Genomic DNA, 23,900 nt, shown 5'->3' on the forward strand with positions numbered 1-23,900 from the left:
GAACTTTTTTCACATCTCCTCTGAGAATCTCTAATCTTTGCCTTTCTATTCTCTGAAGTGTTGATCAATAAAGGGCCAGACACCGAGCTGATTATCTTCCAAAAAGTCCTTGAGTTTGAAATTCTTTTTGTCTAGTTCTTTTATAAGTGTTGGTAACTGATTACACTGTGGTGGTTTCACTCCCTTATCTGGCAGTACACTGAGGTGAGCCAGGTCACTGACACAGAGTTGAACTTGGGTAATACTAATCTGCAGTTTGCGTCTGTGGATTAATGTTCAGGTGTGTGGTTTTGGTCGTTTTGTCAGGGGCCGGTTACATAACGTGTTTTCCTTTTGCAAGTTCACTCTGTCTCATGGGATATCTCTGTGCTTTAGTGGCTTTTGTACACGTTCCAGCCCTGCTGCTGAACTTCCTGTTCTTAGTGCGGTGGGTTTTCCTAGAACGCTATTTTGGAGAGTTGTAAATAAACAGAGCAGGCGGATTGGCAGGAAGGTGGAAGGATCTGTAGATTGCTGTGATGCATAACGAAGTGTACAGCACTTTCAGCCTGTGTAAGAAAGGCAGTTGGTAACAAACACTTCTCAGCCTTCCGCAGAGTGCCAGAGCTAGACCAGGACAGGCGAAGATCATGCTGCATGCACAGAGCATGGAATCAGATTTTCCATTTCCCAGATTTTCTTGAAATTCTGAAGATGGTACAGTTTAGTGAAAGACCTGCCTACCTCTGTTCATCTCCTCTCTTTGCACCTTCCAACTTCAGGCATTGCCAGCCTTCTGTATCCCCTCGTAGTGAGACAGCACCTATCCCAGTTCCTACTCAGCTACGGAATTACCAGCGTATAGAACAGAACCTCTCCTCTACTGCCAGCCCTGTGTCAAACCCCCACGGATCACCAAGGTGAGTTTTCAGACTCCTTTTTCTTGGTTGTAGTTAGTGTTTGTACCCTAACAGATGTCCGTGCTTTCTTATTTATATCTTTTTTTTTTTCTTTTTTTGACACAGCCCCATAATAATAGAGAGGCATTTTAATGAGAAATAATAGTCCTTCACAATCTCAAGATTGTTGAATGGGCAGTTGACATTTTTCAGTAAAACAAGATGATCTTGCTCCTTTGCTCAAATGCAATGCAAGAGGATAAAAATATGAAGTTTTGCTCTTTTTGATTTCTCTTTGTGTAATATGCAGCGTTACATCATAAACTAGAAAGTCAGTAATAAGTTAGGTTCTGTTTTCACACGTGCAGTGATGAGTTGGATGCATTGTTTTGTCAAATATCAAGGAAACAATTTTTTTTGCATGCTAATTAACTAGCTTGTCTTAATACAAAGCTCCAGAGTGCTAGACTTATTCTGTGCCTTGCAATCAACAGGATTGGGATGGTAAAGGTCAAAGACTCAGAAACAGACTGCTTAGAACTCTGGAGTTCTTTACAAAAACACAGTTCCTTCCTTTTTTTTTTTTAATTTTTATCTTCAATATCTGATTTTGCAGTTATTTCTGCACTTGAGAAAGTGCCTTTCTGTAAAATATTTGTTGTCAGTGGCTGAACTTTATTCCAAGTCTAATAGTTAAAACATTATGGTAATTTTTATTGTAAGTTCTTTCCTTTTCCTACCATAAAAACAAACATTTATGCCAATGTGTTTCATTCAGTAGTAAAATTCATGTAGTGTCTGAACAGCAGGAATCCATTTACTAAGAACTATTTAAAATTTCTCCAGTTAACAGACAGACTGCTATGACTTAGTTTCCTTAGGTTCCAAAACCCTCAGTATGAACAAAGGGAATTGGATCTTGTTTTCAGAATGAGAGACTTATTAGCTTAATAAGCCTCAACTTCATAATTCTCTGTTTAAATATCAGAGTTATGTGTTGTTTTTTTTTTAATTGATCATTGTACTCCTATGAGAATTCATAATTCTGAAGAATTCAGAAATCTCAAGTATAGTGTGTTAAACAACTATTTTCTTTCTTTTTTTTCTTTTTTTTTCTTCTTTCTTTTTTTCTTCTTTCTTTTCTTTTTTTTCTTCTTTCTTTTTTTCTTCTTTCTTTTTTTTCTTCTTTCTTTCTTTTTTTTCTTCTTTCTTTCTTTTTTTTCTTCTTTCTTTCTTTTTTTTCTTCTTTCTTTCTTTTTTTTCTTCTTTCTTTTTTTCCAGAGCTGGGGTTGTGAGACGCTCAAATACCAGCCCAATGGGCTTCATGAAGATGGGCTCCTGTTCTCCAGTACCAGCTGACACTGCGCAGGGTGTTGGGCGCAGGTTATCCATGGGATCTTCAAGACCATATTCTCCTTCACCACTAGGTAAGCTCTAGTTCTAATTCTTACTCGTTCTTAATAGTTAGCGAGGATTTAGCTGGAGCAGTAATTCAGAAAACAAATTCCTGTTTAGAACTTCAACTGAAATTTGCCCAAATAGATCATAGAATCACGTAGATTGGGAAAGACTTTCAAGATAGTAGAATCTAACATCAGCCTGACCCGCCAGATCACATCCCTTACGACCACGTTCACATGTCTCTTAAACATCTCCACGGGGCTCCACCACTTCCCTATGCAGCCCATTCCCATGTTTGATCACCCACTCCTTGAAGAAATAAGTAGGTGAAGCATAAAGCATAAATTCACATTTTGATTTTATTTACTTAGTTGGAACTATACCTGAGCAGCTCGGACACTGTTGTTGCGGACAGCTTCAAGGACATGAGTCCAGGAGCAGGAACTTCTCAGGTGAGAGACTTTGGACAATAATACAACCAGTACAATTTTGATTAAACCCTTCCACAGAGTTTTATGAAAGAGGAGGGGCAGCATTACATTAGTGTGGGTTAATGGGAGGCACTTGGTAAGCTGTGCACTGAGTTTCTGTAGAAACTTAGCCTGGATTTGGCTGTATCAGGATTCGTTTCTCCATATTTAGTTGCCTACACAATCAGAGAATGACAGAAGTTTGTTGTTTTGTTTTTTACCCAAGTTGAATAGCAACTCTCAAGGGATGAAACGGGATAGATGAGATTATAATGAATGGTCTTAACATGTTTCTCAGAATCTGATTTTGATAGACCAGCATTTTCATGCCAGCACTCAGAAAAGGGAAGAACTACCAGTATGGCATGTTCTCATCACTCCCTTAGGGAATTGCCAGGAATATGATGTTAATATTGCTAAGCTTTCAGTAAGCTTTGCAAGTCATAAATTGTTTCAGTGCACCAGGAGGCGGTGACAGGGGTGGGAGAGTATTTTTACTGTACATATAACTTAGATGCAAGCTCTTCCTTGTCCAGAATACTAGCTACACTCTTTATTTTGACCTTTTAAGAAAGTATTTAAACTACAGTGTGTGCTGTTTTTCCTGCTTTAATGCTTCCCAAAATTCTCTGGAGGTAATAACCTTCATTTCTTGGAGTTTATATTTCAAATATCTGGACATTAAATAAGTTTTATGATGTCTTAAAAATGTCCTTCATAACTGTTATGCTGCTGGCAATCTCAACAAAAGACTAGGAATGTGTAAAGCCTCAGATTTGAAATACTCTCTTGTATTTTAAAAGAAAAATAAAAAGCTTAGGAGAAAATGAAGAGAACAAAGCTGCGTGTGCTCCTTTGTTCCATCTTTTTGGGATAGCACTGTTTTTGTGGCTCTAGGAGTATTTAATGTTTCATTTCTTTGTTTCCTGCAATCTATTCCTATTTGGTTTTATTGTTTCTTAATTTCCAGTGACTGCAGTGTTATTTCTGTTTGTAAAATACCACAAATTGCACCATGTCTGCTTTTCAGCATTTAAATGGGTAAATTGTCTTTGCTTCAGGGTAAAGTGAGATCATCTGTACAGAGATTTTCTAGGGACTGAAGATGTCTGTCTTGATACAGCTACTGAACTAATTGAGTTAGCCTTTGCTGCTGCCAGTGTCAGCAGAGAAGAGTCTGAATTCAGAAGCCTATCCAGTGGTGGGAATAACACTACAACAGCAACCAGGGAAATTTAAGGCTGCTGTTTGAAATAGCAGCTGAGTTTAGTGCTGTGGGACAGACAAGCAGACTGATTTCAATGGAGTTGAAATTTCATGAGTATAGAATTTAGAGAATTTAGTGAAGAGTAGACTGGAATACTCTGCTGGAGCTTTAGGCAGAAGGTCTATTCTAAAGCACATTGTTTAAATGGAGAGGAATGGAATCAAAATGAAATGGCTTATATTCAAAGTCTAACTACCAAGAGCATAAGCTTAAGAACGTTGCTTAACAGCTGGGCACTTTACTGAGCAAACTGCAAGAAGTTTGACATTGGCTCCACTTCATAAATATATGCTTGAAGAAGAATCTCAGAAAATTGCCTTGGCCAACTTTTCAGAATTTTTCATGCTAAGTCATGGTACAGCTTAGGAACAAATAGTTAGAATAGTTTAACCTTCGCCATTTTTATTTTTTTTTAAAGCAAATGGAATTTTTTATCACTTTGTTCTTTGAGGTTACAATGGTATACGTTTTATCTGGAAAGCTGTGGCCACAGGGCTGAAGTCTTATGTATTATTCGAAACTGCACTGTTCCTCTTCTTGAAACTTAAAAATACCACAAGGAAGATACAATTTTAATCAAATATTGGATTCTTTATATTGAAAGTGGAAGAGAACTTTTGGGTAGGTGAGATGTTCATAGGAATGTTTCCCTACAGTTTTCTGCTTACAGATTATAGCTCTTCCATTTCACTTTGCTTTATGAGAAACTTTGCATTCATACTGAAGTGTGGACTTTCTTTGTACATAATGAGCTTTTGAAAAACATCTGACAGCCTAAAAATAAATGGCTGCCCTATGTAATGATCCTAAAATGTTTCATTTGAATAATTTGTTTATTAGGGTTTTTGTTTTTTAATACCTACTTTTCTTACAGAAACTGTGTGGGGAGCACCCTTTTGTGTCTGCAGATCAAATTATTACGAACAAAAAAAGTCATTAACATGCAGCTTTATATTCAAATGCTGTTTACAAGAATACAATTCCAAAACTTGAAAACCTCTTTTCAGTTTAGAGTCTTGGTGGCTGTGCTTGAAATTTTAGCATTGGTTATGCCATTCCTGCTGAATGCAACCACTTTATATGTCTTGGAGTAGGTTGCCAGAGGTAGTGCAGCTGCCAGTACAGCTGCCACCCTGCAATCTTGCCTCTTTGGCAGCTTGAATATGAGCATCATCTCATCACGTGTATGTAGCCTTAGCCCATATAGTCAACATGATAAATCTGTTCTGTTTGCCATTTAGCAAGCTGATAATCAAACATCTATCTCAGTAGTGCATCCTTATCTCCTTTCAGATTAATGATGCTCTCTAGTGTTTTGAGTTTCGTTGATACATTTCCAAGCACTGCACATAGAAATCTTTTTCATTGTTTTTCATCCCTACAGGTTCTCCAGTACCACCATCTCAGTCTCCACAGTCACTTCTGATGGGAGCTAGGTTGCAAAGTGCACCTACTCTCACGGATATTTACCAAAACAAGCAGAAGCTCAGAAAACAACATTCAGACCCAGTATGCCCATCCTATGCTGGGTATGGATACAGTCATTCTCCACAACCAAGCAGGCCAGGTAGCCTGGGAACATCACCCACCAAGCACATGGGATCGTCACCGAGGAGTTCAGACTGGCTGTTCAAAACTCCTTTACCAACAATCATTGGTTCTCCTACTAAGGTTGGTTAAGTTTACCACTGTTTGTAAAATGTGAAGTGGTAACATGTTGTCTGGAACCATTCCCAAGAATATTTTGAGGTGCTAACCTTGTGTTTTTTGTTGTTGGTTTTGTTTTTTTTTTTCTAATATATTCTTGTTTTTTGATTCTTTAAGGCAACAGCTCCTTTCAAAATACCTAAAACACAAGCATCCTCAAATTTGCTGGCCCTGGCAAATCGCCAGGGATCTGTAGATGCTCCATTGCAGCCTAAAGACATCATTGAACCAAGGGATTTTGCACACTTTCACTCGACACAAGGAAGTGACAAGCATGCAGGAGAGCAGCACAGTAAAGCTACGTTTGGCAGGTAGGCATTGCAGTACTTATGACCTGAAAAGTTGAATAAATAATTTGACAGAAGAATGTACATTGCACGCAGCCATTTGGAGGGGTGGAGCATGCAAAAATGAGCTGTGAGGAGATGCTGATATTTAGTATATACAACAAGTTTTTGTGCTGCGTATAAATGTCACAGAGACTTCCTGAAGCACTTTGTGTTGTTGTCTAGTGTTGTTATGTAGATCCTTTTTGTTTTGATTATCTGACTGTGCAAGTCTCATGGACTCTCTGAAGCCTGTTTGATTTTGCTTTAAATGTCTAGGTGGCAAAATTGGCAGCTTTCATTTTTAAGATGAAGGGGTTCATCTGTATTTAGCTCTGTCTCAAGATGTGCATGATGAACAGTGAGGTTTCCAAACATTTTGTACTTCTGTTGAAAGTTTCTCTGTAACAAATATTAAGAATCTGCTGCAAATTAGGAAAACTTTACCCTAAATTTTTATTAAACATGCGTGTTTTTTTCTGTCTAGATCTGTTAGTACTGGGAAGCTATCAGATCAACAGGTAAAGACTACCCTTGGTGGCCAGTTATACCAAGGTAGTACAGACAGCCTGAATACAGAGCGACCAATGGATACAGGTAAGGAACAGATGGATGTGTTTAAGTGGTCCATGTATACTATGGCTTTTTTCAGCCAACCAGATAGAGTTCTGCTTCCAACTTCAGTTGTTGGTTGAGACACTTAAGCTTTTTTTAGTATTATCTTTAAAGAGATATGTTCTTTAATAGAACTTTTAAAATAAGTGAGACAAGAAAGCATCAATTTCTGTGATAAATAAGAAATATTGCTGCTTCCTGGAGTGGCTAGAGGGTTTTGTTTTTTCAGTACATTTGTGGCTGTTTCACTTCCTAATTCCAACTTGTTTTCATCTGAAAGTCAGCTTATGTAATTTTGGTTCTTTTTTCTTTTTTACCTTCTTCTTCCTCCCCACAAACAGCTAATACCATGCCACAAATGGCCAACAGGAGATCTGGTTTTGATGTAAGAAGTTCTGCAGACAAGCCTAGTCTTTAGACCTGCCAAACCTGTCTTTAGAATTTTTCTGTTGCAGCTTTTGCTGCAGGACTGATGTCACTCAGCTTGTTTTATGTGCTGTCAGAACTCCTTACTAGTACAAGTCTTGGTACATCAACATATGTTGTCTTGCAGTACTCCAGTTTTCTGTATATAATTGCTAATCTATGTGATTGCATGTAATAGGGACTAACTTCTGGAAATTTTCTCTTTCAGCCCCAGCAGGGGCCTATGGCATTGCAGTGGCACCTCCTTCCATGGGAAGTGGGGCAAGTTCTCGGGCTGTCATGTTTACTGTTGGGTCCCCTCCAAGCAGTGCCACCCCTCCTACCTGCACCCATATGGTCCTCAGAACAAGAACCACCTCAGGTAAGTCTTTCTGCTGATGGCTGTTGTCAGTGTTCAGACTTGCCCATCTCCTAGGGGCAGTAACCTGCTTACTGCCTTGCACAGCGGGTCCTCTGGGCCAGACAAAAAAAAAAAAAGCACTCTGCAAAAGCTGAGATGCACCTTAGATTTCTTCTGCCTTTTGTCTCCTAAAAAGAGGGCCAGAGGCACCAGTTTACCATGCAGCAGTGCATAACGTCTTGAGTGTGCTGTTTTGCTCCCCTATAGGGATGTTTTAACAGCATTTATGGCAAAAGTGGAGAGAAATTATTAGATTTCTGATTCTGCATTTTTGCCCACTGCAGTACATTACAGTAGAAGCAAGATGAAAGATGTGAGCTGACTTCATCTCAGCACGTTGGCTATGTTATCAAATAGCAAAGATCTCAAGGTAGAGGCCTGAATCTGCTCAGGATGAGCAGGAGTCTGTATTTGCAGCAGTGTGCTTTCATGAACTGTAACAAAACCTTCGGTCTGTACTATTGGACTGCCTGCCTTGGAATCCTTGACAGCTAATATTCCAGAATCCATTTTATAAATTGTCACTATACGTTAAAAAGTGTAGCCCTTGCATTCTCTACAAAATAATGCAAGGAATAATGAAGAGAGCCTCCGAAGAGTGAATCTGTGGTGACTACTGATTTGTCATTTGCTGTCATCTGCAGCCCCAGAGCTGCAAGATGGAACAACCTATTAGACTGAATGTGTGTGTGTTATTTTTCCTTGTAGTTGGATCAAACAGTTCTGGAGGGTCTCTCTGCTCTACTAGTGGCCGTGTATATATGGGCTCGCCTCCTGGTATTTATATGGGTTCTTCTCCTCCGGGAGCCGAGGCAGCTCCAAGTCTGAAGTACATGCCTTATGGTACTTCGCCTCCCAGCTTAGAGGGCTTTATCACTTTTGAAGCTCCTGAATTGCCTGAGGAAACTTTAATGGAGGTATAGAAAAACAATTTAATGTTTTATAATATATAACGCTGTTAAAACAGAGACGTGGTAAAAATACGACTGCTCAGTGCACTTGGTAGCTGCTTCTTCTCTATCTCAGATACTCCTCTTAAAAATCTTGAAAATACTCTTGTGTCAATTGTGACTATTTCTCTTTGGTAGTTATTCCTGGCATTTCCTGTATTTTAATAGGTAACCAAAGGAACATGACTGCTTTAGTTCACCAGAGCCTTCCAAAGAGGCCTCTGTTTTAATGTCAAGTCTCTGGATGCTGACAGAAGCAATGTCCCTCTGGGCGTTGTTCCTAACTGCTTCTTCACAGTCAGTAGATGACGTTACATCCTACTTGTGGGAAGAGTGTTCTATTTTTATTTTTATTTTTTTTTAATATGTGGTGGAATGTTGCTTTAAAAACACAACATTGGTGTGGTGTTTCACCAGGATGCTGTCCTTGATCTATAAATTTCTTAGGGCAGATCGCTGTTCTATTTTCTCATCCACATCTTGCTGGAAAGTGTTTGGATACTTACCACATCTACACTTTATAATATAAATGTTTGACAACACACTCTATTCTTCCCACAGACACAGTTTAAAATGTATTTAGACCTGCATTGCTCATAAAAAGACGATAAATATTGCTGAGATGTTTGCTTTGTTTTGAAGGTTGATTTTTTTTTTTTCTTTTTTTAAACAATGTAGTGTCTGTTTTAGATGTCAGTAAACAGTGAGTTGTTGGCTCCAATTTGTTTGGTTTAAGTGGCAAAATTTGGCAACAGACACTTTTCAATACAATATAATTCTAGATCTAACTCTAAATTAGAGTGAAGCAGATAAGTAAGAAGCTGCAGATCAGTTCTCTTATAGGTATCAAGTCTGTTGTATAATAAAAGCCAAATGTTCCTTCTGGCTTCTCACACAAATGCTGAGCACTTCTGGGTTGCTGATAATATAATAACAAGTAATACATCCCACTTGTGATTCTCTTAGTTGCTCAGGTTTCAAGAAACACAGAACTCCATGTCCCAGTTTCTCTGTTTTTTTTGTAAGACTCTGAAGTAGAAACTACAGTATCTTGAAATCATTAACAAAGAAAGAACAAATTAGTATCTGTTGATTGTTTTGGACTCATTTGATTCTGAAATCTCTACTGCTGACTGTTATTTCTGCATAGAATTCACGTACCAAAAGAACCTCAAGTGGTTAAAAAGAGTTCTAAGTGTATTTACTTGCCTTATGACTTACAATGGTTAAACTGCTGTCTTGTTTCCTTTTGACAGAGAGAACATACAGATACACTGCGTCATCTAAACATGATGCTGACATTCACAGAATGTGTTCTGGATCTGACAGCATTACGGGGAGGAAACCCAGACCTGTGTACTTCTGCAGTGTCACTGTACCAAATCCAAGAGAGCGTAGTTGTTGATCAGATCAGCCAACTAAGCAAAGAGTGGGGGTAAGTGTGTGGTCAAAAAGTAGCAGAAGAATTAGTGAATATCAGATAAAAAATGCATTTGGGCAAACTGTGCCCTCTTTTTCATTGGAGCTATTGATTTTATAGGAATGCACTTTTAGCAATTGAAAGCACGTTAGAAGTAGATAGCAAAGGATACGTTTGCTGATCTACCACAAAGCTGGGGATAGTGATGAGGATTTGCAGGTTTGTGGTGCAGTGTAGTTTACTTCTGAATCTGGAAATACAAGTACCATCTCATTTGAAGATCTGAGCCCTCTGCGGTCCTGCTCACCAGGCTGAAACAGCTGCACTGAAGTAAAGGTTGAAAAGAGGAAAGTCGCGTTCAACCTTGACCTTAAATCAGTGTAGCCAATCAGCCCTAAAACAAACTCAAAAACAAGGAGAGACAGGAGAAATTTGAAGTGGTGGGAAAGGGCAGTTCCACTTCCTGCCTTCTTCCAGGAAAAAAAAATAAAAATGTATATACACCCTGCAAAGTGTGTTTGCTTTTCACAGCTGTGAGAATTCCATGGGCATAGGAAATGACACTGCAAGAAAAATATACCCAGTTGTTTGTGGTACAACACTGACTTCAAGCAGTCAGCCACCACAGAGAAGTGATCCTTTTAAAAATGCCTGCATTAAAGCAGACCTACTCTCAACCAGTGACAGGGTGTTTGTGGAGGGGAAGGAGGGGTAAAATTGCATTTTCAACGTCTTCCTTTTCTGCTGCTGGGTCCTGTGTAGGATAAAGATAAAAAATGGAGCCTGCCTGAAGTTTGAATGTGTTCAAGAAAGGGTTTTTTTAATACATAATTATTCTTATTTCCCTCCAGACAAGTAGAGCAGCTTGTGTTATATATGAAAGCAGCCCAGTTACTGGCATCTTCTCTGCATCTTGCCAAAGCACAGGTCAAATCGGGGAAACTGAACCCATCCACTGCTGTGAAGCAAGGTAGGTGCAGCACAACCTTCTGTGCTTTGCTTGTGAATTTTCTTCAGTGATACATCACTCAAAAAACCTAAGTTGCATCATTTTTGTTTTTCGTCTGTACAAGAGAATTGTGGGATATGTACAGTTGCACAATTGTGACAGTAAACAAATAGAACAGCTTGCAACTGTTAAGAAATGGACAGTTATTAACTTGAAAAGGAGAGGTTTGATATATTCTTCATTAATAGAAATGGCAGAGTAAATAAATGATGTGATAAGTTGAAACAGATGAACTTTGCCTTGTGCTTGAACAAGCTGAACTTAAACTATGCTTTTGGCTTGGGCATTTCTTTTATTAATTTCTTTCAATTTTTTTTATTTCCAGTTGTGAAAAGCCTCAATGAGAAATACAAATTCTGTATTGGTATGTGCAAGAAACTGACTGAGAAGCTGAATCGTTTCTTTTCGGACAAGCAAAGGTTCATTGATGAAATCAACAGTGTAACTGCAGAGAAACTCATCTACAGTTGTGCTGTAGAAATGGTAAGTCACTCCTTTTACCTAAATAATAGGATGTTGAGATTAATAATGCATTGCTTCCTTTTCTCACATACTGCTCTGACATAATCAGAAAATAGAATGCATGTTTCCAGATTTCTGTTCATGGTAATTTTTGTTAGTCTTTCACTTTCCTTCTTGCCCTCCCTTAACTGTGGCTTAAGTTGCTGGCAGATTCTGTTCCTCAGGGACCTTTCCCCTACATCAGCACATTTGATACATAAACACTAGGAAATGAAGCCACACAGTCTCTAGAAGTGTACTCTCTGTGTTGATTCATCATCCAGTGAGGCTTACTGAAGCACAGAAACAACAGGAGTAGCTTCCTTAATCCACCAAGACAGTTTAAGGAACGTTTGTCTTGTCCCTACAAAGCAAAAACAGTACCAAACACGTGAAAGAGGTGTGTGTGTGTGTGTGTGTGTGTGTGTGTGTGTGTGTGTGTGTGTGTGTGTGTGTGTGTGTGTTTTCTACCTGCCATGGAGCAGATGCAGTGAATTTAGAGAATACCTCATCTAAAAAAAAGAGTTAAGTCTTCTTTTAATACAGACATCACACAAAAAATACTGGCAAATGTTGTGCTTAACCCTGACAGCGGTTTGATCTTGCACAATCGATTTGTCATCTTTACAAGAGAATGTAGGTATTAGAACAAGCACAGTTATTCATATGTTGTCACAATTTCAAAATATGTTTTAACATATATAACCACAAGATCAAAAAGTACTTTTACAGCTTATGTGCAGAATCTCCTTTGCTAGTACAGCACATGGCTCTGTTCTCTGTTCAGGCTGTTTTGTTGTCTTACTGTCATAAAAACAGATCAGCTTATTTAAGGCTTAAAAATAGTCTGTGATGACACTTTAATGTGATCCATTTGAATTTATCAGCATTTGCCTAAAGCAATTTATGTAACTGAATCTACTGAATGATTCTAGGTTCAGTCAGCAGCTCTAGATGAGATGTTTCAGCAAACTGAAGATATTACATATCGATACCACAAAGCAGCCTTGCTGCTGGAAGGACTGACTAAAATACTGCAAGACCCTGCAGATATAGAAAATGTGCACAAGTGTAAGTTTAAGCTGAATTCTTGAAAATTAAATGGAATTATGAAATAACACTGAATTCGTAATTATTTGTTTTATCATTCTGTTTTCAGATAAATCTAGCATTGAGCGAAGGCTTTCTGCACTCTGCTACAGCACAGTGGCTGTATATGAGCAGTAGAAATATCCCAAGGACCAGATGGTGTGAGCATAAGGGACCACATCAGTGATAATGCACTTTTTTCACTACGGTTTAATTGTTGTCCTCGTTCTGCCCCACGTGGAAAGTGATTCTTACATTTCTGTGGTGACTACCAAAGAAGCAGCAGCTTATTCAAAGAGGAGAAATTCCAAAAGTACATTTGTAGAAAACCTGCCTTACAGATCCAGCAGCTCCTTTTTTCTTCCTAGCAACAGAATTAAAAAGAATCCGTCTTCACATTTCAAACTGATCCTTGTACACGTGCTTTGACTTGAATGATCAGGGTTTTTTTTTTCTATAGAGAGTGGATCCTTCTGCATCAGGTACATAAAAATGTTTCCCTCAGAAGACTCCATCAAAAGTTTGTGAAAAATATTTTTAAGTTGTCAGTATAACGTGGCCAAGTGAATTTGGGAAACCTTAACCATGTGCAAGAGCTGGTTGAAGCTTTTGGGGCTAAGCTGGCTTGTAGCTGAGCTGGCGTGTTGGCTCAGCTTGTCATATGAAGGGATGATGAGAAAGCACTCTTTTACATGGGGGAAAATGGTAATGGAAGAAACTGAGCTCCATCTGTGCAAAATCCCCAGTGGGTTTTCAGCTGATGTGGATACGATTAGATGATCTTCTTCCAAAACACTTTATTTTGCACTAATTTACTAAAGCAACTGTATATTCATTTTTGAAGAACTATACTAAAAAAAAAAAAAAATAGAGAAGGCACAATGGACTTGGCTGAATTTCATGTACATAAAATTCTTTTCAGAATTTCAAATGTAGCTTCTAGAAGACTTTCAAACAAACTGTAAAAACTTGTATTCATGTGAACCTTTCCATTTTATACCTATTTGTCTAATACTTGAGTAACTACTGCTCTGAACTTTTACAGTAATAGCAATGTTGAGTTGCTGGTTGTTTGCTTTTTATATAGATTTGGTTGCATCTTTTGTGCATGCAATTATGTGCATTAATGCCTGCAGTCTCTAGGGGTGTAACGACTCTCTAGTTTTGTTTCTTGGGCAGTATTACAATAAATACTGTAAACTGAGAGGTTCTGCGAGGAACCACACAATAAGTAATGTTGGAATTTGAGATGCTGATTAATTGATGTAGAATATCTACATTGTGTGTGTGTGTGAAAAATCAGGATTATTTTGTGTGCATTTTGAGGGAGAGGTGGGAAGCTTCATTTAGCCTTATAGGCATTATCATTTCAAGCATCCCATGAGGTTATCAGGACAGTGATTTGCAAAGCATTTAGGCAGATCAGCTTCTCTGGAAATGGTTCCTGTAATTCATTTCTGGGACTTTTTTGTTACTCAACTGCTCGAATACTTGAATAAACCATTCTCCAGGACAAAATCATTTTAATCCTCTTAAATACAGTGGTCTGAAATATTTGACAAAGTTGTACAGGGCTTACACATCAAAATATTCTTTCAGTGTTCAGATAACCATGTGTTTCTTTTTCTTTGACAGAGTAATGTACTTTTTACCTTATTTATCTGTATGAAATTCCAACAGTTAATTTGAAAGTGTTTGTTTATATAATGTTTGTATTTTTAGGTCTTTAATACGGTGTTTCTACCTCTCCTTTGTAATTGCATGCATTATTCTTGAAATTAGGTAATAACTCACTGAACTGTTGTGTAATAGCCTTTTTATTATGGCCTGTATAAATGTATATTAAGGTAAAATAAATACTGACACTAGAAGTGTTTCTATGGTAAAAATGAGTTTGTGTGTCTCTGTAGCCAGAGATCAGTGGTGTTAAATCAATCACTGAATCTTCTCTTGCCTCAACAGTTGGATGTACCATCAGGGCTGGATGGGGCAATGTGTTTCATTATGTCTGGATAGCTCTGGGGACAGAGTGTCCCCAGTTCTGTTTTCGGTTGCTTTAGGAAGACAGCAGGGAATGCTAATGATACGTCTGAACATGATTTGAGGAACAAAGCAAAGTCTTACTGCTCATGTCTGGGAGATGGGCTACTTGTCCCAAAACTCAGTTTTCTGTTGGTGTTCTTTGTACCCTCAGGATTCAAGCTCATTCTTCCATTCCTGCCTGTAAGACTACAGGTGCACAAACAGGATGAGAAGGGCTGTGTTCACTTGCTGTCTTCATGGGGAGACTAATGCTCATGGCCTGTCTTTCTGCATAAACTCATTCCACCAAGATCCTGAAGCTGCCCTCTGTCTTCAGCTCTTCATACTGAACAGCAAGTGCTTTTTTTTTCTACCAAGTATTTTTCTTTCAGCCTCCTGGAAGCTGGAATTGGAAAGGAGATATTTGGTGTACTGCTTTCCTTGTTCAGCCTTAGCATCTACACAGGAGTACCATATTCTTCTGTGCTTCCACATACTCACTTTCTCCACAGTATATAATGTCAGCTGAGGAACCTAAAATATATTTGGATTCTGACATTTACTGCTTTTTATATGGAAGCAGTTGAATTTCTCAGCCCTTCCTCTGATAGAGAGGATAAAATCCAGTTAATTGAACTTGCAGCTAACGCATTACTTTAAGAAATGTGTTTTCATGTGAGCTGTTGGTCCTGAGTCTTGCATTGCTCTCGCTGCTCTTGTACAGCAACCTCAAGATATTTCCATTGTCACCTATGGGTCCAGAGGCAATAATTGTGATCCTGATGTCACAACACTGTGCAGTGTACAGCCCAACTGCACTGAAAGGAGAAGTAGATCAAGTAAAGCTGATTGCAGCTGATTGCATCATGTGGTGGCTTTAAAATTCAGCCAGGCTGGCTTGTGACCTGTCTTTTCTGACTCCTGCTTCCTCTCCTGTTTTTGTTTGTTTTGCTTACCTGTGATCCTTCGACTTTTTCTTTCATCTGTTCTGAGTCCTGCTTGCTGCTGCCTTTTTCACTGCCCATGATGCCCTGCACTTCCCTGTCCAACTTGAACCACAGTCTTGGCTCTGGCTCTTTAATAAGTGCACACTTAGCTCCTCCTTTCTGCAGATCAGTGAAGTATACCTTAGTAACATCTTGGAATCACTTGGAGCCCAGTCTGACGAACTATTGGCAATGCTGCTTTGGACAAACACCTTTTGAAAAGCCTTTTGTATGTTGCTGGCTCCCCCCTCCTCTTCGGCTGAAAGCAAACTGAATGCCAGTGATGCTGTTGAGTCCTGTTGCAGTCTTTGTGCCAATCAGTTTCATTGTTTCTTTGTGTCCCTTTCACATTTTCCACGCCCCAGCTATGTCTACAATGCAGCCCACAGACCACGGCTTTGTACTAGAAAGTATCTTGTTCTCGCAAATGTGAGATCAGCAACAGCTTACACAAACAAGCAGTGCCATAAATGAACTGAGCTGCATTTATTCTCGTAGGTTGCTTAAAGCTACTCCCTGTTGTTAATCTTCTGTAGCTGCTTTTTTTGATGGAGTGCTGCTTGGGTTTTTATGCCTGCCTGTCTTTTGCCTCTGGCTGTGAATTTTGTCACTTTTTGTACAATACTCAGAGCTGTACGTGGACTAGACAGATATTTAAGCAGAAGTTGAGCACTGCCAGCTTTGCTTGGTTGTGTCAGCACGATTGCATGAGCTAATGAAACATTTATTGATTAGCTGTGTCATTCTGTGGACTCTTGAAACGAGATACTGCATAGCTTATCTTCTAAACGAAATTCCTCCTTCACCAGGCTCTGCTGAGTGCTTTGTGAGCAGGGCAAGGAGCAGCACAAAGACATGTTGTCCAAGCCTAGCGCAGGGTAGGAGTCTGTCACCGTGGTGCCTTGCTATAATTGACTCCAGGAGAGAAGCTGGAGCAGGAGGCTGCTGCAGTGGAGGGAGGAGGGGGGAAGGAGGGGAGGAGGGTCTGAAGCTCGGTTTCTCAGTAAAATGTCTTCTGCTGCTTTATGTAAAGCCCTAGGGATTAGGCAGCCCCCAGCACTGCTTACCTTCTGATTCTTCTGGAGTTAATTACTTTCTCCATAAATAGTTCCCTCCTTTATTGTTTCTTAGTGACTGAATAAAAATAGAAGATGCTGTCAGCTCCAAGGCGTGAGGAGCGCGCTGCAGACCACGCGTTGTGCTGGGTGCTGCCTGCAGGGTTTCTTCCATCTCACTCCAGACCCCAGGCTTCTCTGAAATCCATGCAACTCACCCAGCTGCTCCAGGGAGGCTCAACTGATATTTTGCAATGCTGAGAGAACACTCTCAGCTTGTCTTCTGACCATAATGATGGCCCTGACAAGGACTAAAGAATGGCATCACACTTCTGCTCTCTTTCCTGCCAATACAGAGGAGCCTTAAGACCAAGTTTCTGCAAAAGCATGGCACAAGACAAACCTGGATGAGATGAGAAGAGGGACGTTTGCCTGCTATGTCTGATGCCAAGCACAAGAATTACTGCAGTGGAATGGAAATGCTCAGGCTGGAGGGTGAGAATTCTACATGCAGAAGAGCAGACTGGAATACAGCCATGGTGGAAAAGAGAGGTAGGTAACAGCCTCCCTGATCTTGCAAGCATCCCCTTGGGGGTGTGCTGATTGCAGAGGGTAAGTTGCATCAGTGCTTCCCAGGGCACAATGTATTACACCACTCTGAAAGTTCAAAGACTTTTACTCGAATTGCAGCAGCATTAACTCCTTATCTCATTTTTGTTGGACTTTCAGACAGTGTGGCATGTGGCAGAGTTTGTCTCACCTCTGTGCAGGGATGCTAACAGGAGCAAGGCAAGCATGTTTCCCTCAGGTGATTCTCCTATAAGGAAAGTTCTCGCTTTCCCTGCTTGTGTCCTTGTGAGTGCAAACCCAGCTCCTTTCCATGTATCACAGTGCGAGGGCTCTATGGAGCCCAGCCTGTTTTTCTCCCACATAATGCCTCCTGCATGCAAGTATTACCAGATGCTCTTGTCATTCCTTTCCCCAGCAGACTGTTTACTGAGATTTGTGCAATAGCTTGTGCAATGTCCCCTTGCTGGCTGGGCTACAGCAGTGCTGTTTGCGGAGCCAACCGACCCCGGGGGAGCGCTGCAGAGGGGAGGGAGCGGCTGCGGGTACAGCTGGGGAAGGGTTTGGCTGAGCAGCATTTGCAATGTGGCCCCTGTAGGTGTGTCAGATACGCGGCTTGTGGGGCTGCTGGGTCTGAAATGGGAGCATCATTTCCAAATAAATCCCCTTGCTTTTCTCAGAGGAACAAGTTGAGGCAGGACTAATTAACCGGAATAAGCCCAGGCTCGTCTCAATTCCCTTCTCTGTTTTTCTGCCCCGCGTTTCCCACACGAGCGCTGTACTGGGCTTAACCTGGCTGTCCGCATCACCGTGCCCCATTCTACACCACCTCACCAGGTCAGCAGAGCAGAGCAGGGAGGGGAAGGCCGCCCCGCGGCGCTGCCCTGCTCAGATAAGGGAGCGCGGTTGGAATTTGCCCCCCGGTCCGGCGCTCCGAGAGCTCAGCCCGCACCCCGCGCACGGCTCACGGCCGGCTGTGCTGCTGCTGCCGGACAGAAGCGAAGGGAGCAAACCCTCACGGTGAGACCCAACGTACGGCGCCGGTATCGCCCTGCTCGCTTTTTTCGGGTCCGGTTCGTTCCTATTTTCGCTCTTCTTTCTCCTTCGCCCCGCGCGCCCCCCGCTCCATCAGCTGGGAGGTGGTGCTGTCACGTGACCGGAAGGCGGAAGCGGCCGCGCTGAGGTGAGCGGGGCGCGGGCAGGCGGGCCGGGGTCGGTGGGGCGGGAAATCCCGCGGCCCTGAGGGGCCCTCCGGGCCCGGCACGGCTCGCTGCTCCCCGCTGCGCGCCGCGCGTTTCTCTTCGGAACTTTTCCATATATCGAGTGTGGCAAATTCTTTAAACTTTCGCCAAGACTCCTAACTGAGCGCTGAGCGGTGATGGGGAGGATGGCGGAGGTCGTGGGCCGGGCGAGAGCCGCCTTCAGCTCGGGTCGGAGCCGGCCGCTGGAGTTCAGGCTGCAGCAGCTGAAGAACCTGGAGCGGATGGTGCAGGAGAAGGAGCGGGAGATCCTGGCGGCCATCGGGGCGGATCTGCACAAGGTTTGGGGTTTGGGGTTCTCCCTCACAGGGCGGGGAGGCCCAGAGCTGTGCGAACCCCAAGGGGCGCAGAGCTCGTGCTGGGGGCAGGGCGGGCTTTAAGGTTCCCTCCGACCCGGGTTTCCCCCGGAGGGTCCATCGCGTGGGGGAGCTGGGCGCCTTTCCAGCCGTCCCCGATCCGTGCCGTTGCAGTGCGGTCGCAACGCCTACAGCCACGAGATCATGGGGGTGCTGGGGGAGCTGGCCCTGACCATGGAGAAGCTGCCATCGTGGGCGGCTCCTCGGCCGGTGAAAAAGAACCTCCTGACGTTTCGGGACGAGGCGTACGTCAACCCCGAGCCGCTGGGGGTGGTGCTGGTGATCGGAGCCTGGAATTACCCCTTCGTGCTGGTCATGCAGCCGCTGATCGGGGCCATCGCCGCAGGTGGGAACCGCCAGGGCCCGCATCCCTCATGGGGGTCTGTGTGGGGGCACGAGAGGAGCACGAGGGCTGTGTGTGTCTCCTAGGCAATGCGGTGGTGGTGAAGCCGTCGGAGATCAGTGAGCACACGTCCCAGCTGATCGCCAACATCCTCCCTCAGTACCTGGACCCGGTGAGTACACTTGGTGCCTGGTGTTTGGATACCTTGTGGAAATATCTGCCTTGGTTTCACGTGGCTGCTGTGGGTTAGAGTTCAATTAATTGCCCCTTATCACCAAAAGGGCGTAGGTAGGAGATAGAGGAATATTTAAACTGGTTGTAGAGTACGATGACACGCTGCTATATTCTTTCTGTTTTCGTGTAATTTATTGTGCCTTCACAGTCTTGCTGCAACATGGCCCTCTTTTTGATGCTCATCATAGCATTAAGGGCTGTGCAGGTGTTTCTCTCTGCAATACCTTCTTTTTGGGATGTGGCCTGTAGGCATGGGTTTGTGCTGTTCCTGTGAATCAGGCTGCTTGCTTAGCAGCACTTGGCTCTGGTATTCATGTCCTACTGTGCTGGTAGCCCGATGTGTTTTCCCTTCTTGTTTGCACTGTTTCACCCAGACTTTTCCTCTTGACAGCACAGCTCCAGCATGTGTGTTTTTCTAGGCAGTGAGTGTTTTCTCTAAGTGGGGAGTGAGGGCTGAGGAAAGGGAGTGCCTGCTGGTCATTTATGCTCCAAGTCTTAAAGTGTGGAAGCAGCTCCTCAGTCTGACTCAGCCCTAGTCTTGAGCTCAGTTTTTTTTTGCTTGTTTCTTTGGGACAGTGTAGTAAATAAAATTTCATTTAATTGGAAGGAGCAGAGGGCATGGCCTCATGGACAGCTGCTCACTTGATCTAATTGCTTTAAATCAAGGTACATGCAGGGCTCTTGTTTGCCTGTGCAGGAGCTGTACCCGGTGGTCACCGGGGGAGTGCCTGAGACCACAGAACTGCTGACACAGAGGTTTGATCACATCCTTTACACCGGGAACTCTGCTGTGGGCAAAATTGTGATGGCAGCGGCTGCCAAGCACCTGACACCTGTCACCCTGGAGCTGGGTGGGAAGAGCCCCTGCTACATCGACACGGACTGCGACTTGGCCATCGCCTGCAGGTCAGCCTGCCGTGGGGCTGAGCAGTGGGGCAGGGGGACGTGTGGGCTCTGAGGGACCGTAGGTTCCTGAGTGGTGCTGCTGACAGGGCGGTAGGATTATAAAGGACAGTGCAGAGAACCCCTCTCTGTTTTTCTGCAGGCGGATAACGTGGGGGAAGTACATGAACTGTGGGCAAACCTGCATTGCCCCAGACTACATCCTGTGCCACCCGTCCATCCAGAGCCAGGTGGTGGAGAACATTAAGGCGACGCTGCAGGTGAGCGTGGCAGCTCTCGTGCTGTGGCAGTTGTCCCTCTCACCACAGAGGTGTCATTTTCTATCCTGGCAGCCCTGATGCTGCTGCTAAGCTGAAGGTGCATCAAACGCTTGGTTGTGCTGTGTGCTATGGCAGGAGTTCTATGGGGAGGATGTGAAGAAGTGTCCAGATTACGAAAGGATCATCAACAAGCGTCACTTCAAGAGGATCACGAGTCTGCTGGAAGGGCAGAAGATTGCCCATGGGGGAGAGACCGATGAGGCCTCCTGCTTCATAGGTAACTGTGCCAGGTGTTGGGCAGGGGAGGATGGGGGCTTGCATCCAGACAGCAGCCCACAGTCTTATGTTGGCCCCGTATGCAGCCCTGCTTAGCACATTTCTTGCCCTCCTCAGCACCCACCATCCTCACGGACGTTTCTGCGGAGTCCAAGGTGATGGAAGAGGAGATCTTTGGGCCAGTCCTGCCCATTGTGTCTGTGAAGAACGTAGACGAAGCCATTGAGTTCATCAACCGTCGGGAGAAGCCGCTTGCCCTCTATGTCTTCTCCAACGACAAGAAGGTGGATCAGGGCCCTGCTCCTCCACAATGCTGGCTCTGCACACTTTGGTTCTTTGTGCAGCAGCCTCAGGCACAGCTCCCCACAGGATCTGCATTGGCTCCTGTTTGTGTGTGGATTGCAGTATTTGTCTCATGTTCCCAGAGCTGCCTGGTGCATGCTGAAAGGCTCTGGATTTGCATGATATTATGAAGCAGAAGGATAACAGCTGAATTTCCTGTTTGGTGATTAGCATGTCATGTAGCTGTTCATGATTTTGGTATTTTTAGTATTATAGAGAAGAGCTCTAGTCTTTCCAACTTTAACTTTAGCATTGCATGGAGACGGCTTGGTTGAGTTGTCAGCGAGAGAAAATTAACACGATGGCCTGGTGGGCCATTGCTCCCCTCTCAGTCCTGCTTGTCTCTTCTGGACCTTTGTAATTTTTTGCTGTTGTTTTTTCTTCTTTCAGTTAATCAAGAGAGTTATCTCAGAAACCTCCAGCGGGGGTGTTACTGGAAATGATGTCATCATGCATTTCTTCCTTTCAACCTTACCCTTTGGTGGTGTCGGTAAGTTACCAGAGCTCCTCTTTAAGCACTCTGACTTGCTGCTTGTTAGAACAGCAGTGGCTGGTTTGCTGTTGGCCACAAGTGGCCAAAGGTGTGACCAGCTGAGGTCACAGTGTGATCTGGCCATGCTCTGTGTCTCAGGGAACAGCGGGATGGGCGCCTACCATGGCAAACACAGCTTTGACACCTTCTCCCACCATCGCTCCTGCTTAATCAAGGATCTGAAGATGGAGGGCACAAACACGGTCCGGTACCCTCCCAGCAGCCAGAAGAAGTTGGATTGGGCCAAATTCTTTATTCTGAAGCGATTTAACAAGGGCCGTCTGGGACTGATCATGTTGGCCCTGTTGGGTGTTGTAGCAGCAGTGGTGATAAAGGTGAGCTGTGGCTCTTTGCTTTCTACTTGAGTACATGAGCATTTTGTTTTACCTTCTGCACCTCCTCTCTTTGCAATTTCAGTCCTTTCTTAGAGGCTGGTCTGTTTTTTTTTGTCTCCTGACACTTACGCTTGGCCCACCTGAAATGATCAGCATAAAACAGAAATGTCCTCAGAGAAATCTCCCTGCCTGCTGTACTGTTTCTTTCTCTGTCCTGGATGGTGACACCTGTGCAAAGCTCCCTACAGAGACAGATGGGGGTGGTTCATTTTTTCAGACAGCTGTGATCAGAAGCGCAGGAGCCCAACAAGCAGGAGGAAATAATCAGCCTACATAGCTGAGTCCAGGTGGAGGTAGAAGAGCCAATGACTGGCCTTGAAGTAATAGCTAGGGAAGCAAGCCCTGTCTAGGTGAACACCTCAGTGAAGGGGAGAGCTCACAGCATCTTGAAATCATTTGGGTTTTCTCAGAATCACCAGTCTGTGCTGAAGAGAAAAGCTCTCTTGGTTGTGCTGGCTGTTCAGAGGCTGGGCTGGCTCAGTGTGTGTTAAGGAGGAGCAGGTTTCAGAGCACTGCTGTTGCTGTTACAGTGAGGTAGGAGCCTTTCTCTTTTCCCGTGTGCAGACCTAGTTGATGTTGAGTGAAACATTGTTAGAGCAGTGGATGTGGGACGTGGGGATGCTTCTGGCACTGGGAAGCAGTGCCTTCCCCCACAGCTCATACAGTGTCTGAGATAACCAGCATGCCCAGGGGTGGAGGCAGACGAGCTGGATGTGGTGTCACCCTGGGGACATCAAGGGGAGCAAGGAGGGTTGCTTCAGATTGTTCTAGGAAGGAAGTTGATCTTTTTTCAGCAAAACCCTTACAGGAGGGTGGTGTTGTGTTTTGCTTTCACAGGTGGCTTTCTACTGAAGAGAGGAGAAGGTGCCATAACCTGTGTGCAAGTCATATTTTGGGTGCTCACTTTGTGTCTGTTTCTTTCACTTCAGTCCTGTTTTTCTTTTGAGCTGGGTTATTTCTGTGAGCTGTTGAGCACACAGAGCAGCCTTGGGAAGGCACTAATCATGAGGAGACCTGGACTCCTGCTTACTAATAAGCCACACTGAAACAGAGGGACCAGTGGATACAAGCTCTCAAAAGGAGAACTGAAGAGCAAGAAATAGAGCACCTGACACCACCCTATGCCCTGCAGAGGCACTGCTTCCAGGAACACACACCCCCTGTCTTACACCAAACTGCCTGGCTTCATCCACTGACAAACAGGAGCTCATGTTTCAGCTGTAATTGGTTTGACAGTGTTTTCCCTGCAGTTCTGGGGTCAGTCTCTTCTGTTGTGCTCCAGCCAGCCTTGCTCTTGGCGACAGGTATGATACAGGCTGTGCTGCTGGTGTGCTGGCTCATGCTTTGTTCTGATAGTGTTGGTTATGAATAAATCGGGTGAGATTCCCACTTGCCATCTATTTGGGGTGGAATATTCCTGGATCCCTCTGAGCCAGAATCATCCACAGCTGTTGGGTGATGCAGGCTGACTCCTTTTGGGGGCTGTGGGGCACATCATAGCAATTATTTGATAATTACAAGACTACAAAGAAGATAAGTGCCATGTCTGTATTTTACTAATGACAAAGGACCCCTGAACAGGAGAAAGCAATTACTGGAGTGTGTCCCCCAATGTGTTTGAGCTTCTGGGTCTGCTGAGGTCTTGCACTGGGTTATGATATGGGACCTGCTCTAATTTGGGGAGATGGTGGTGGAGAAATTGAAGGCGGAAGGACCCTGTAAATGTTCTTTAAAGAAAATCTGGAAGTGATGACTGAATGCATTTCTTAGCAAATTGTGATCACTACGCAGTAGGTGGGATTTCTTCGCGTCTGGTGAAAATCCACATGCTAAGGCTTTGTAATGAATTATTTTGCAAATACAAAATAAATACTAAGAATTTAAATAAGAAAGCAAGTGTGGTAAGTCACT

At 43.3% G+C, this 23,900-nt stretch overlaps 2 protein-coding genes across 5 annotated transcripts in view; both read left to right on the forward strand.

Annotated features, from left to right (window-relative positions):
- ULK2 (unc-51 like autophagy activating kinase 2) overlaps nucleotides 1–14,348 on the forward strand; it is a 36,480-nt gene extending 22,132 nt beyond the window's left edge. For both annotated transcript variants that reach the window (XM_019622024.3, XM_003211825.5), the window contains 13 exons: nucleotides 762–899; nucleotides 2,160–2,305; nucleotides 2,651–2,731; nucleotides 5,401–5,687; nucleotides 5,841–6,034; nucleotides 6,537–6,646; nucleotides 7,299–7,451; nucleotides 8,199–8,407; nucleotides 9,697–9,875; nucleotides 10,712–10,830; nucleotides 11,195–11,352; nucleotides 12,306–12,441; nucleotides 12,530–14,348. In XM_019622024.3, the coding sequence (XP_019477569.2) occupies nucleotides 762–899; nucleotides 2,160–2,305; nucleotides 2,651–2,731; nucleotides 5,401–5,687; nucleotides 5,841–6,034; nucleotides 6,537–6,646; nucleotides 7,299–7,451; nucleotides 8,199–8,407; nucleotides 9,697–9,875; nucleotides 10,712–10,830; nucleotides 11,195–11,352; nucleotides 12,306–12,441; nucleotides 12,530–12,597 (1,978 nt within the window). In that variant the 3' untranslated portion in view covers nucleotides 12,598–14,348. The remainder of the gene's footprint in view (nucleotides 1–761; nucleotides 900–2,159; nucleotides 2,306–2,650; nucleotides 2,732–5,400; nucleotides 5,688–5,840; nucleotides 6,035–6,536; nucleotides 6,647–7,298; nucleotides 7,452–8,198; nucleotides 8,408–9,696; nucleotides 9,876–10,711; nucleotides 10,831–11,194; nucleotides 11,353–12,305; nucleotides 12,442–12,529) is intronic.
- Nucleotides 14,349–16,750: 2,402 nt separating this feature from the next.
- On the forward strand, nucleotides 16,751–23,881 carry ALDH3A2 (aldehyde dehydrogenase 3 family member A2). 3 transcript variants are annotated; one of them, XM_085240552.1, is made up of 14 exons: nucleotides 16,751–17,074; nucleotides 17,252–18,109; nucleotides 18,222–18,272; nucleotides 18,443–18,629; nucleotides 18,819–19,050; nucleotides 19,134–19,219; nucleotides 19,979–20,187; nucleotides 20,327–20,444; nucleotides 20,580–20,721; nucleotides 20,838–21,004; nucleotides 21,453–21,552; nucleotides 21,694–21,929; nucleotides 22,400–22,523; nucleotides 22,827–23,881. In XM_085240552.1, exons 4-13 carry the CDS (start codon nucleotides 18,468–18,470, stop codon nucleotides 22,478–22,480), a joined length of 1,533 nt encoding a protein of 510 aa, XP_085096678.1. In that variant the 5' UTR covers nucleotides 16,751–17,074; nucleotides 17,252–18,109; nucleotides 18,222–18,272; nucleotides 18,443–18,467; the 3' UTR covers nucleotides 22,481–22,523; nucleotides 22,827–23,881. The 3 variants fall into 3 exon arrangements, with proteins under 3 accessions (XP_085096678.1, XP_085096677.1, XP_010720374.3); XM_085240551.1 differs by having other exon boundaries at nucleotides 17,252–18,272; XM_010722072.3 differs by lacking the exons at nucleotides 16,751–17,074; nucleotides 17,252–18,109; nucleotides 18,222–18,272; nucleotides 22,400–22,523 and having other exon boundaries at nucleotides 18,279–18,629.
- Nucleotides 23,882–23,900: the final 19 nt, after the last annotated feature.

This window comes from Meleagris gallopavo, chromosome 21, assembly GCF_905368555.1.
Source record: "Meleagris gallopavo chromosome 21, MGAL_WU_HG_1.1, whole genome shotgun sequence".
NCBI classification, from domain to species: Eukaryota; Metazoa; Chordata; class Aves; order Galliformes; family Phasianidae; genus Meleagris; species Meleagris gallopavo.